We start from the raw sequence: 14,696 nt of genomic DNA, 5'->3' as shown, positions 1-14,696 counted from the left end.
AAACTTGATTTCTTGTGAATACTCAGAATCAAATTTCCTACACAAAAAGTATCCTCCAACACTTTTTAAAGGTTATTCTTGACTCCATGGGTGCTGATGACAAAAAGCTGGCTTTAAATCAGTGAGCCAAGCCTGGCTTCAAGACAGAGCCAGTACAAGTTCCTTGTCTGCCATGTCAGATGGAAGCTGGTAACAGCAAGGCTTCTCTTAAAAAACCTCTTCCTGAGCATGGTAGGACTATACCCTATGCTGTCCCAGTTCTCTCTTGGGGTTTGTGATCTTATCTTACCTGATGCTGCTTTTTTAATTGATAACTCTTGGCTAGTCAAGATGCAAGTGTATGAGAGAGTATGTGTCACTTATCTCTCTGTTTTCTTCCTTGTCATATCATTTACATTAATTCATACTTGTGGTCTCCTATTAAACCACCCTATTTCCACATCAGCTGGCCTGTTTCCAAAACATATCTCATAGAAATGCTGATACCTAGTTCCCTTAAGCTTGAAATTGCCTCAGAAGTGTTTAACCAAACAAACAGTTGGATTTTGTTTGTGTGTGAATACTGAGCGATTTAATTGCTGCATGAGGTGTAAAGCACAGAGTGCTCTCTGTGAACTCAGAGCAGAGTATGCTGAGATCACACAGCATAAATCTCCAGCTGGGGATGACTTGCTTTTATGGCAGTAAGAGGAAGACAAAACTGTGTGTACCTTTATTCCTGCTGTCCTAAAACTGGCTGGCACCAGTTCATCTGTGTGGCTGCTCATAGGTGTGTTGGTAAGTAATGGCTCAAACCCCTAAGACCTCAGTAAATGTTGCTGAGTAAAGTGCTTTCAGTTTTCACACCTGTTTAACCTGAGCAGTGAGGAGGGCACAGTAAGTAGGGCAATATCAGTTTTCTAATTGCTAGTCTTGCAAACCCACCCAGGGGAAGGAAAGCTTTTGTCCTGAGAACAGACTAGGGAGGAGGTGGGCTGCAGGTGGGTGATGCTCAGTAGGACACTGGGTCGGGGTGCATTGCCCAAGGACATCCACCTGGATTTCACCCCAGTCATTGCTCTGCCACATTAACTGCACAAGAGTAATTCTTTTATGACCATCATGAGGAGATCCAGTTCTGAGTGTACAGATGAAGCAGCTCTGTGGAGCAGGAAGGTGACAGCTTTATGTGTTAGCTCGTGGGAGTAGATGCAGCAGGCTTCCCGAAAAATGCCTGCGAGAGCTTGTCTTTGGGTTGGGTTGGTGCTTGGATCATAACAATTCATACACATGGCTCAGATATCCCAAATAAAGTATTGCTTCCCATTGTGATATTGGCCATAATTTGCTTCATTGCCTGGCAGTTTCAAATTATTTGACAATAAAAGTGTCAGCAAGCCTATAAAAGTAAAACACACGCTTAAAGGAAGATGATGCTTTATTTTTGAAAAATGGTATACAGTGACTTTATGAAGAAAAGAACTCTGGCTTTTTATAGTCCACAGTGTTCAAATTTAAAGTGTTACGCAAAGTGTTCATGGTGCTTCACAGTCAAAGGTTAAGAAAGCTAAAATCAATATCAAAATGCATATTATTTTTCTTGGCCAGAAAGCAAAAAATGTAACTATAAATCTGCATTTTGTGGTGCCAATATTCTGTGAAAGTAACACAGCCATGTCTTACTCATCCATTTTGTTGCAGAGGGAAAGGAGGGGAAAGGAGCTTTTGTGCATCACGTTGTGTTTCAGTTCCAGCATTGACTTACAAACCTGTATTCATTTTAAAATTGACAGGACTTGAAATATTTCCTCCAAACTTCCCTCCTGGGTTCCTGCACGGGGAGCAGAGCCCCAGTTGTGTTGTACATGGCAGAATGCTGCAGGGACTTGCTGGGAAGGGCTGGGGAGCTGCTGTGAGGAGGGGCATGTCCAGCCAAGCCTTTCTGCAATGCTGTGGCATGTCACACACGTTTCTCCTTTTTGACTATGATACTGGTTTGTGTGCAAAATGATTTAAACTTGTGGGTTTATGTTTTTCCTGGTGAAAGTAATTAAATGCTCTTAGTTATTTTTGAAGGTGGTTCATAAAGCAGGCAGAAGGCACCTTGTATTCCAGTGCTGTTGGCTAATGTTGGATTACTGGTTCATAAGCAAGGCATTCTGTCAGTAGAACACTGGCATGTTATCTGATTTTTCTTATATTTTGCATTGTTCAGTTTTAGTTTGTAATGTTTACAGTATTTTGCAATATGTTTTGTAGGAAAGATTGTGTATACACACAGAACTGAGGCCTCCACTGGGAGAGCTATGTCCATACTTCCAAGAAGTTTAGACTATTTTTTCTATGCATCTTTTTTATGGTATGGCTTCCTGGTCATTCTAGAAAATAAATTGAAACAGAAGCATGGAATTTTTATGGAGTGCTCAGGTCTTCTGACTGTTAAATCTGCTTTATACATCATGCATTTTCACCCTGAAATGAAGGTGTTTGTTGCTTTTGCTCACAACAAAATGATGCAAAGCAAGATTAGCTTTCTCTCAGAAGGCTTTGAAAGAGATTGAGCTGGCCTCCTCAGCTCCAAGCTAAATCAATGAACAGTTTGACATAAAACCTAATGTTTCTCTTTGGTCACCAACACTCCTCTCTTCAGCATCCCTTTCAAATTCCCCAGAAACCTGAGAGCCTCAGCCATATCATCTCATTGAAATCAGCAGTTCTCAATTGTGTTCTTGCTGCAGAAGGAGTGATGAAAGGGTATTTTTAGAATGAATTTTTTTCATCATTTAGCAGAAAACTGAACTCACAGTTAAGTTTTGTCATACAAAATGTAATGTATATGCAATGTATATATGCTGACAACATACACAGTCTGCTAGATGTGTAGCACTTAATTCATCTAAAAGGGAAATGATAGGGTTTGGTGAATGTTTATTACATTATTGCATATGTTGTTCTGTTTTTAAACTAAAAGGTAAGCTATAGATGAAGATGCCTGCAGGCCTGTTTTCATTTCTGCACTTAGTTTGTTTATATTGCTGCTACATTTGATAACAGTCCAAACAACATTAAGTAGTTGTTTCTGTATGTGACCCTTTTAAGACTACACTATCAGACAGGTAATTTTGTACATGCAGTTGAGAACAAACTAGAATGCACTAGTAGTATCTTTTTCACTAGCAATTTACCATCTAATTTCAGGGTAAAATAAATGTGGGGTTTTTTTAAGGAACCTTCTTTTAGAATTTTCTTTCTGGTTAGTCAACAGGAAAAGATAGTAGCTGTCATACATTTTATTTGATATAAATGTGCTTCACCATTTATTTTGCCTGGCAAGCAAATATATGAAACTGGGATCTTCTCAGGCTCCCATTATTTTCTCAGTTTAACTACAATAGTTTGGCTATTTCCATGTCTTGGGCAACATTTTAGCTAATGGATATGTTCCCAACTGAAGTTAAATGGAAGAGAATTCCTGATAAGAGCCAAAATATCTCCCAGATGTCCCATTTGGTTTGGATGCTTTCTCACTGAAGCATACAGGCTGGATGGTCTGTGGTGGAATTTGAAAGATCATCTTCCCTCATGTCTCCTCTTGTCTGGAAGCCAAGAGACCTGAACAAATGGTGCTTCCTAGCTTGTGAGCCTTGTTTTGGTGTACCATCAGCTTTGTGATTTTTTTTTTTCCATTGCTCAGTTCTCCTGTAACTGAAAAATTATTTAACAGCTGCTGAGTGATGAAAGGGGTTCAGAAAATGCTGATAATTGTAAGGTTAAAGACATAGGTAAAATTCTGCCTCTGGTAAGTTCAGAATAACTACTTTGCAGGGTAAAATATATCATAAAATACACAAAGCATAGCAACTTCCAGTAGACATGTTCAGGGAATTCTCAAGTTGTTAGTCCAAGCTTTAGTGTCACCCTGCTGAATTGGCATTTGCACTTGTAAGTGCAACAGTTAGGCCACAGAACTGCTGCAGAGCACACAGAGCATCTTGAAACTTGATTTGTGACTTTGAAAGGGTCAGTCTGGGATGGGTTCAAAGGTTTAGAACTGATCTATTTCTTGTTGGTACATTCCAGCATGTAGCAGCTTCTTCCATGATTCTCAGTTGCTGCAACTACTTTTCTGTATCTGCAGATTTTTTTAGTTGCAACTTTAATAATTTTTAGAAGTGAGTCTAACCATGAAATGAAAACTTAGGCAGTGTTGATGGCACTTCTGATTTTGAGGTTTGGCCAGGCTGGTTTACAGTTTCTATGCTGGTGTCCAGTCATGGTTTTTTCACCCTGACATTTGCTGCCTGTTTTGTATCTTTTTTCAGCTAGCAGCTCTCTGGTTTAACATGTTTAGGTGAATGACTGTGGTGTGTGCATTAGCCTGGTGACACAGGTAGCTTTGCAGTTCTCTCTGCAGCACTCTCCTGAGCAGCTGCTCCTGCAGCTTTAAGCCTCGTGCAGCTCTGCAGCTGCAGCCACTGGGGCAGTTCCTGATGTTCCAGTCCTGCAAGTCTCTGCAGCTGAACCTTGCCCAGTCTGGGGAGGCTGGCAAAGACTCCAGGCAGGGCAGGGAGTCACTCAGGGCAGAGATTTGTTCATGGAGGAAATTGTAGAGTGGATCTTAAAAGTTCTTGGAGTAAATCTTTATGTGCCTTGTGTGTGCAATGCAGCAAGAAGAGTCCTAGCCCTGCTGAAATATTCTTTAGTTTTATCATGATTGCCTTTGTTTATTCACTGTCCATTGCTTTCAGTAGAGCTGTTTGGAAATGGTGATGGGCTCCAGCAGAGTGTGATAGCAATTTTTGTGGTAGCTTATATTTATCCTTACCTAGTCACACATGCTGCTTGGGGACAGAGCCACACTGCACAGTTTTTAATTGCTGCTGTAATTAGGACTCAGTGGCAGAGAGGGTGCCCCAGTGGAGTGCCCTGCCTTCTGCTTGTGCTGTCTGACTGACCCTGCTGTGCAAAAGCAGCAAGAGGAGGAAAACTCCAAGGTTTTCAAGCACAGTGAAGGAAAATCATATTTCTTATGGTGATTAGCCCCTCATAGTTGTTTGGGGTGGTTGGAAGAAGACTTAAATTCACAGATTTCAACTCTGACTCATTACCACAGAAATCAGGAGGTCACACAAATACTGTATCAAGATCAAAATCTTGTATGTGAAATGTGCCTTCCTGTAATCAATACATGATGAACCAAGGGGGTTGTTTGCTCAAGTGTTGTCTGGTCCAATTGGTTATTTGGTAATTTACTGATTTCTGATCCTGCTGAAGGCAATGCAGTGCCTTATCAAGCAGGCTTGAGAAGCATGGTACTGCAAATGTCTTATGTGGTCCTCACAAAGGTGTGGAGTCCCACTTGCTGTTCTTGTAGCTTGATTTCTGGCAGCTGAGCAATCAGTGGTGAGTCATTTATTTGTGTATAGAATAAACAATCAAGGGGTAAGCCAGGTTTTTTTCCCATAAAAGAAAGCACTTCATAATTTCTTTCTTCTGCCTCTGATGCAGAGAGCTGTACTGTGTGTACTTTTATGGTTGGCTTTTTCCATAATCCTTATTCCATTAAGGATTGTTAAGTGGGGTTCTGGTTTGGATGTTGGATGCTGTATGTGGTGCTAGCATTTTTCAGGAAAGAAAGAAGAACATATTTTTTCTTCTGAGAAGAATTCCTAGAAACTGGAACTGAGGAGCTTAGAGTGGATCCTTTTTATCTTCCTTTCTGTGTTCTCTGAGCATTCCCATCCTAACCAGCACAGCCCATGAGGGTGTCCATTTAAGCCATGTGGAATGCAGATACCCTTCTGCCAGGAGATTCCAAGGGACTGTCATCCTCTTTTACTTAGAACAGTGTTCAAGCAGTGATTATACTGGTGATCTTCCAAAATATAGATGATATTATGTGCAGAGCAAGACAAAGATCCACTATGTTCTACTATTGCTTTGGAACTAAATTTTCATTTCTTTCCCTTGTGTTTCCTTTTCAGCCTGTTTGATATGGGAGGAGAATATTACTGCTATAGCTCTGACATCACCTGCACCTTCCCTGCCAATGGCAAGTTCACAGCTGACCAGAGGGCTATCTATGAGGCAGTGCTGAAGGCCTCAAGGGCTGTCATGGCAGCAATCAAGCCAGGTAAAGGATCTGCCAGCAGGAGTTGAGAGCTTTGGTAGCAGCATTCAGGCTGTCAAATCAATTATGTTTGCCTTTTAGAAACTGTTGGAAGGGAATGAGATGGTAAAATTAATTTCCATGGTTAAGCAGCTTCTAATATATAGTGTTAGGATACACCACATTTTCCATACACTTTTAAAGATGTAACATAGAAACAATTATTAACACAATTAATAAGATACTTTAATATTTATTTATTTTTAATTCCCTTCATCTGCTTTCTGTTCTTATTGTTGTCTTGCCTGTTTGGAAGAACGGTGCAAATGCATTTACACTCTTCATGAGACTAGTAATGATGACAGTTGTTGCTCAGATGTGTCTTTACACAGCCAGCCATCTTTTCAGGAAGCTTCTGCCAAATGCTGAAGTCAGTTTGTGTGAGCACATGTTGTGCTTTTGTTTTTTTCAAGTATCTTCTGTATTTTATGTGTAGACACAATAGAAATCTTCTGTTGAAAAAGGGATAGAGTGTGCATCTTTGGGAAGGATAATTAGCTTTAAAAAGCTTTCAAAAGCACTGGCTATTGGGTACTTCACTGTATGCCTTTAAATTGCAGGCAAACTGATTCAACAAATACACATTTTCATTTGAAACAACTGTCTGGCTTAATGAAAACCTTATTTTTCTCCCATTCTGCTTTCAGGCCAGCAAATAAATGTTTTAGAGCTAGCTGCTGCTGTGATTTTGTCACTGGTGAAGGTACTTGAGCATTTCTCAGTATTACTAATGGAACATCTTCAAGAAGAATGTACTCAATGCACAAAGCACACTTATCCTTTAAATGTGCTGTATTAGTCTTCAGTCATCAGGCCTTGAGTGCCTGAGCTTTCTGGATTGCCTGTTGGAACAGAAGCAATTTTCCTGTTACACAGGCTGGCAGCAGCCCTGTTGATTTCAGCAGTTTGCAAGAGAGTGATGCCTTAAGTTTTAGCTTTCATATTTTCCAGATTCTGCATTAGTATATAACTCTGAACTTCATATAGAGTGTTAGCAGGTTCTCCTCACAGTTCAGTCAGACAAAACAATCCTTTTCCAGCCTGAGAGCTGAGGATACCAGTGCAGCTTCAGGCCAAAATTGTAACCAACAGTGAATTGAGGAGAGCAATCTGTGAGGATGGGACTTCATAACCTGAAGCTGTAATTGGACAATTAACCCCAATATGGAAATGGACCAAAACTTATAAAAGTGTGAAAATGTGTGATCCATTGTCCATCTTGGGTGTAGCCTTGGCCAGGCTCTTGTACTGCCCCAGGTGTGTCCTTTGAAAGCCTTTTTAATAAATCCCTATTTATTCCTTTAACTCTGTCTAGCCTCTCTTCTAGGTAGCCTCTCAAGGCATCAGGAGAAATAGAACTTGATGTTTATCTGCAAAATGAGACTAGATATTTTGCTATTTTAATAACAATATGCATTCTTCATCATCTGCTGTTCCTCCCCTCAAGACTCGTCCCTACTCCACAGTTCGTGTTACATTTCAGTGTCACCTTTAATTTCATGTAACATTTTTAGCAGTATTTTATGCTAATAAGTTGCAGACTGTCTTCAGAATTTGAGAGCTAATATGATCTGCTCAGGGTGGTGTAGAGAATTTCTCAGTTTGCTGAACACTTTATTTACAGTGTCAGAAAGTAAGGACATACTAAATTTCGGAGAAGTAGTTGCAAGGGTCTTTTACTGGCTCTGGGAGCTTGAGATCCACAGACAGACAAATCATTCTTAGTCTCTGGCAGAAAAAGGGACTGAACTTTCTGTTCTTACTGTTGTCCTGCCTGTTTGGAAGAACAGTGCAAATGCATTTACACTCTTCAGGAGACTAGTAATGATGAATTTTGTATCTACAGAACATGGCCTGGTTCATTGGTTTCATTCCTTTTGTACTTCAGAGTGCAATGAAATGCAACCTGGACTCTTGAATTACAGATCCAGTTAAGAGTCTGGTAACATGCAAAAATTTTCCCCATCTGAGAAGTCTGCTCTTCAGGTCCTTTTTAAGATCTCCTGGAAGACCAGGATTCTGAAAAAGAAGAAATGGAAATGCTGACCTTTGCAGCATGGTTAGTGTCACAGACTTGTCAGGCTGCTGAGAAAGCCCAGAGCCCCTCAGGGGGTGATGCCATTGTCACTGCTGTCCAGAGGGAAATATTGCAGGGAGAGAGGCTGCAGCCTCCTTACAGAAACCTCATTTGGGAGCTCCTTGGCTAAAGCACTGGGATCTGCCCCTGAGGAGACAGGTACTGTCACAGAGGGGAGCAAGAAATGATGATGTGAATTCACAAGTCTCTTCTCCCTGTTACACTTTGTGTCTCCAAAAGAGGCAAAAGAGATTGCAGGGTTGGAGGCACTAAATTTAAAATCCAGAGCCATCATGTTTTAGTGAGATTGTCTGGATTATGGAGCCTATGTTAATTTTGCTTCTGTTATTTTTGCTAGTCTTCATTTCCCAGGGTTCCTGAGGTCCAAGCCAGCCAAGGGACTGGTCAGGTGGCAGGAGCCATTCCTGGAGCAGGCTGGGTGAGAGTGGCACAGCACAGTCAGCAGCTGCAGGAAATGCTGCTTATCTCCTGAACTGTGCCTTGTGGCAGGGGTCACAGGGCACATCTAGTGGTTGTCATCAGGATGTTGATCATTCCTGGGGTCTTTCTGACTGCAAGACAGGGAGTGAGGACTGTAGGGAGGGTCACTGACCAAATACTGGGTTACATAACTGTGTTTATGGAAGGACACAGCTTGCTAGCAACCTTAAACATTCTGTACAGGTGTGTTTAATTCAGAGCTTTGCATTTCTTTTTACAGTTTGGCTCTCATGTGATCCTAATTAACTTTTGAGTGCAGGTATTTTCTGAGAGATAATAGACCTCCTAATACATTCTGTGTATATTTCTACATACAAACAGTTGTTGTAATTTTAAAAATACTCCAAAACATTGTATTTCATTATAGAGATGCATTCATCTACTACATTCTGTGCATGGTCCCAATATAGAAACAGCTCTAATCATATAGATGGGTCTCCTTACCTTACAACTCCAAGAACAGAATTCCTTCTGCAAGGCAAATAATATATTCTGAAAGTTAAGGAACCCTCTGTAGGATGACAGCCCAAGTTGTCACAACTTCTGCCACAAACAAAATCTGTTTAAAATAAAAGGGGAGGAAGACTTACTCAGTCTTGCATAATCAGCAGTTTTGAAACCACTGAACAGGGAGCACTGATGAAGACTGTGATGCTGTTCACTGAAGAGAAAGTAAAAAAAGTGTGCTTGTGTGGCAGTGGGCTAATTGTCTTTCCTACAAAGTCAGGCCTATGATCCAAGATGTCAGAGAGGAATGTTGCATTTCTGCTTAGGGGATATTCTTAATTGTGTCAAGTCCATCTGCATTAAATTTCCTCTTCCACAGAACTAAAATACTAAAATACAGGGGCAGATGTGCAGAAAATTGACACTTTCATTTCCTTCAGTGGCTGAGGCATCATTTGTTTTTTTCTCAGAACAGTGATTTGAGAAACAATTTTTTATATATATATATATATGTGTGCTTTACAGGTATATGCTACATAGAAAGAATAGTTTAAAAAGAGTGAAATTGTAAAGCCACGTGTCTCAGAGTATTCCAGAAGTTAGTGTCCTAATTTGTCTCACTTCTGCATTCTTTTTTAATCTCATTGGATTTGCCAAAGGTTGAGGCACATTAGAAGTTAGTGTCCTAATTTGTCTCACTTCTGCATTCTTTTTTAATCTCATTGGATTTGCCAAAGGTTGAGGCACATTAAATGCAGTCCTGGAGCACATCTCCCAGTTTACTTTCATCTGAAATGAACTCAATTCATACACTTCAAAATTCCACTGTGTACACAAAAACACAGTAAGGGGGGAAAACCAAGAGATTGCACCTCCAAGGATGATTGGAATTAAATGTTCCTGTAGATACATTCATTGTTTCTCACTCTTCACACAATGCATATAACAGTAAGGGCTGAGCTAATGAGCAGCTATTCAGTAATTTAGTTTAACCTTTTGTTCTGTGCATGGCCTGGAGCTGTTTATTGCCTACTGTTCTAAACCTGCTCTGAATCCAAAATTATCAATGTCCTCACCAGTTTTTTCTCAGAGTGCTCATCATAACAGTACACAGGTGCTGGGCAGGCAAGGAAGTTTGCTTGCACTGCATCTTAATGATGTGCAAGTGGGCAGCAGTCCCCCTTCTGCAGGCAGGAGCCAGCAGGCTAGAGAGGTTACTGTAGAAGCTATTGACTCATTTGGGATTCCAAGATGGAAATTCTTCAGACTCAAGATCTTTATTAAGAGAGTTGACCATTGCTCTTGCTCAAACCACAGCTGTTTTGACCTCTGTTACAGCTGCTGAGAGCCCAGCCTTTCTGCAAATTACACTCCAGATTGTCAAGCCAAACTCTGGTAAAATGAAAGAAAATTATTAATGAAAAAAAAAATGTAAAATAAATTTTAAAAACCCCCTGTGTTTGAAGCGAGTTGCTTAGCATCCTGCTGGGAACCTGAGTCTGGTGCAAGAAAGGTTGCTGATTACCAGAGGCAACTTTTAGGTGCATTTGCCATGCTTGCCTTCTTGTGAAGTCTCTTGGGTTTTTGTTTTTTCTTGCTTGTTTTCAGCATTTGCAACAGATGGAAGAGGAGTTATATAATGAACAGAAATCTTCAGTGGTTTATCAGGAGCTGTGCTTGCCTTGGTGGTTGGAGTCTTCTGGAAACTGGGTAGCTCTAGAAGTAAATTAACTTGGAGCTTCCTGTGGATTTGCATCTTGTGGTTGGTGGGAAGCTCTGCTTGGTCTGGTGGAAGCTTTTCCACTGGTACTGCTGAGGCTCTCCTCCATGGCTGTAGTAACACATGAATGGATGTTGCAGTTTTGCTTGCATGACATCTTCTGTCCTTTAGCCAGCTGCCTTCATTGCAAAACATAGCCCTGGGTATCTTCCTCTGGCAAGATTCACTGACTTTTTTTTTTACATTTTTAAAGATTTTACTGCAGGACTGGAACAGGCAGCAGCATCAGCAAGGCCTAGGTGATTTGAAATCCTGTGTAAAGGAGTAGATGTTCATGTAAGTGAAGGACTGAACCGAAACACATCAGCACCAAGGGGCCAAGCAAAGCTCACACAGACACTGTCAGTGGATATTGCTCAACTCTGGAGTCCTTGATGCTATAACCATAAAATTACTGCTTTTAGTCTAGCTCTCCCCCACCCCCATAATTGCCCAGGCTTAAAAAAGCAAACTCTGGTGGAAAAATAGTATTGTGTAGCACACCCTCAGTAGGCATGAGGCTGCTGAGGGCAGTGTGAAGGGCAGGCTGTGAGGTCTCAGCTCTGGTGTCTGGAGCACCTCTCATGGCAGCAGCTGTAAACCTGAACTGCAGGAGTAGATTAGACTCTTTTTAGAGCAAGTTAGGCATGTTGTTAATAGTGGAGAGATCTGAAGGGGGTTAGAAGGGGCAAATGTGCATGGCTCCCAAATCTGTCTCACTCCATTCTTTACCCTAGTTGCGTAAGTTAGATCCAATGTCTATGTGTTAGCTTTGTTATCCATCATTTGTCACTGGTTACACCTGGGAGACCACTATTGTTTGCTCTTGGGAATTTATATCAATCTATTGGGGGTAAAAAAGTGTGAAATAGTTTGTTTTGCTGTAAGTCCCTCTCTGAAACTCAAGAAAACAAATTGTTGAAGAAAAATGATCTAACTTTCAAGTTAACCCTGCGCTGAGCCAGGGCTTGGTACCCTCCTGCTATCCCTCCTAACCTGAATGACTCCATGCTATGTTGACAACATGAAACATGCCCGTGGAAATGCCAGTGGCAGAGGCCAGGGAGGTGCTGCTGAGGAGCAGTGCCTGTGTTCTCAGCTGGGGCTGTGCCCAGGGCAGGGCAGTGCTGGATGTCTCTGAGGTGTGGCCATTCCTGGCCCAGCCCTGGGCACCACCCTGCTCTTGGACCAATGTGTTGCTGTCAGGGACACAGAGGGTCCTGTGGTGTTAAAGGAGTCTCTGTGGAGTGGCTTCTCTTTTATTCTTCAGCAAATGGCTGTGTATTTATACCATGGGCAGCCTCTCAAGTGATTTCTGCTATTTGTTGGTCAGGTTATTATCTTAAGCATTTAAAGAATATTAATAATTTCAGTTCTATACATTTAATTCCTAGTTTCTGTTTATAGAAACATTGAAGTTTCTGAAATATAATAAGTTGCTACTGTGCTGAGAAGAACTAAAAAGGAAGTATGCCTATCTCAGCTTTGCAATTAGAACTATTTTGCATGAATGCACTAGAGCATAAACAGAGTCTTTAAGATTAATGAGCTAAATATTGGAGCAATCACATACTTTCCATCTTCATCCTTTTGCAATTGCATCCTGGGACCTCCAAGCATTACTCTCTGTCTTTTCTGTAGACTAATGGAAAATCACAGGAGAAAGGGAAGGAAGAGAGCTGGTTGTGCTTAGCATGCCTGGTACTACTGCAAAATCTGTGTTGAAAAAAATCTTTTTTTTAATCTTTTAAGTTATGTACATTAATATTTGGGGTGAAAGGAAGAAGGAATTGAAATACCTCACTCTGTAAGGTCCATTGTCCTAAATTCCAGTTTCAAAAAAGATCTCCTTGTCTAGCAAACTGCTCCCAAGGAACAGTTGAGTAAGGCAAGGTTGGCAGCCACTCAAGTCCCTATCTCTACATTTTTATGATTTGAAAAGCTTGTGTATACAGAGTCCCCATTGAATCAAAATTGCATTCAGACATTAGCTATGCAGCTGGGAATATTTGCTGATTGATGTTTGTTTGTTTCAATAAAACAAAAAATAAAAATTAGTTCCAAATATGCACAGAAGTTGTTGTTCATCACATCAGTTTATGTGCAGCATGAATTCCTCCTTGGGATACTGACATTACCACAGGGTTTCCCTATAGGATTTCTATCTCTGCATTTTTCAAGTTGGAGCTCATCTTATATGCATATCCCCAAGTTCTGCATTTTACTATCCAAGACAGTGAGTACTGCCTTGCCTCTGGCTTTCAGGATTTGCTTTTCCAATAAATGCATTTGAGGAAGGTTTTGAAGAAAATCTCTGCCCCAGGACTAACATCTCTGATAACACAAGATGGAGGTTTCTCCATGTTAGGGCTGGAAGGTTCCTTGTGTATGGCTCTCCCAGAAATCCAGTTTCACTTAAAGACATGGGTTCTTAAAGCTCTTAAATCCTGTCTCCCAGGGTCAAAGATCAGACTTTGCAGATTTCATTGATGCCAGGATTGCCATATAATCTTTGACCAAGAAAGTGCAATCAAGTACACTTTAAGTACAGTCAAAAACATTTCAGGCAAAGAAGTAGACCTACATACCAAACAAGTAAAAGATCCTTTTGTTAATCATGTAGATACCAGCTGATCCTCAGAGCCTACAAGAAATGGGTACCCTTTTGCTGTAGATGCTAAATAAATGCCAAGTAAGTAGTTCCCAAAAGACTCAGGTGTTTTGAGATGGAGAGGCCAAGGGGAGAGGCTGGAGCAGCCAGTGAGCACAGGCCAGCAGAGTTCAGAAAGTTCTCTGTACCTGCTGGCCCCTCCTCTGTCTTTGCTCCAGGTGCCTCACTGGGTCAAGTCTTGCATTTTGCAGTTGAGAATGGGTGTTTGAAGGTGTTTCTGTAATGTTAGGAGCTACCCTTCCACTCTGTCATTTCTTTGTTGTGTTCAGACAATTTCAGAATGAATTATTTGAGAAACAGAATGATTCAGGGGGGCCCTTCTGTAGGTCTGACTCTGAGGACTTGGGAGTTCTCTAGGGTGGAACATCTCAGGTGTGCCATGAGCCCCTGCACAGGCAGCCTGGAGGGCAGGCAGTGTGTTCCTGTGCGTGGCTGCTGTGTCCTGCTGCAGTCTGAGTGCCAGCCACCCTGGTGTCCCCTTGCTGCAAGAGGATGTGTGTTTGTAGGGTGCAGAACAACGTTCATCCCACGTGCTCTTTGTCCTGTGGGCAGCTGTAACTGCATGAGTTGAGCTGCTCTGTGAAACTCTGACCACTTTTTGTGCATTTCTCCTGATTTCTTCAGGGGTTTTTTATTGTTGGAGCTTCCTAACTGCTTTGCAATGAAGGGGTTGTCTTAGCTAGTTTTCCCACGTACAGCTTTCCAAGGAATGTTGTGAATTACAAGGACAAAACAAAGAGGCCACTTTATTTTCCAGTGTTTTGCCTCCTCTCTGTTTGCCTGATGCTAAAGGATTGAAGTGGTAAAGCTGATGGGGGTAGAGGGGTGAGCCCAGGGACTCTAGAGGGGGAGTGCTCTGTATTTTAGTACAGCAGGATGTAGATTTTGGATGGTGTGTCCTCCTTTGGTACCTAAACACTGAGGCACAGTTCTTTCAGTGAGACTGTCAAGAGGTAAGTTTAGTGAACCACTACTAGTTTTAAAAATAACCTATTTAAACAACAAAAAATGCTGTGATTTGAATTCAAACCAGCAGTATGATTCCCTGTTCTATTTTCTAGTAAAATGCCTCTAACAAAGAAAGAAGAGTGGA

At 41.3% G+C, this 14,696-nt stretch overlaps 1 protein-coding gene across 1 annotated transcript in view; it reads left to right on the top strand.

The window, feature by feature from the left end:
• Positions 1–14,696, top strand: part of PEPD (peptidase D) — a 143,185-nt gene that overhangs the window by 97,883 nt on the left and 30,606 nt on the right. Inside the window, exon 12 of the mRNA XM_084214878.1 lies at positions 5,964–6,112. Coding sequence (XP_084071004.1) covers positions 5,964–6,112 — 149 coding nt within the window. The remainder of the gene's footprint in view (positions 1–5,963; positions 6,113–14,696) is intronic.

This window comes from Fringilla coelebs (assembly GCF_963513975.1).
Source record: "Fringilla coelebs genome assembly, chromosome: 14".
Classification (NCBI taxonomy): domain Eukaryota; kingdom Metazoa; phylum Chordata; class Aves; order Passeriformes; family Fringillidae; genus Fringilla; species Fringilla coelebs.
This window is presented reverse-complemented; position numbering and strand designations above follow the sequence as displayed.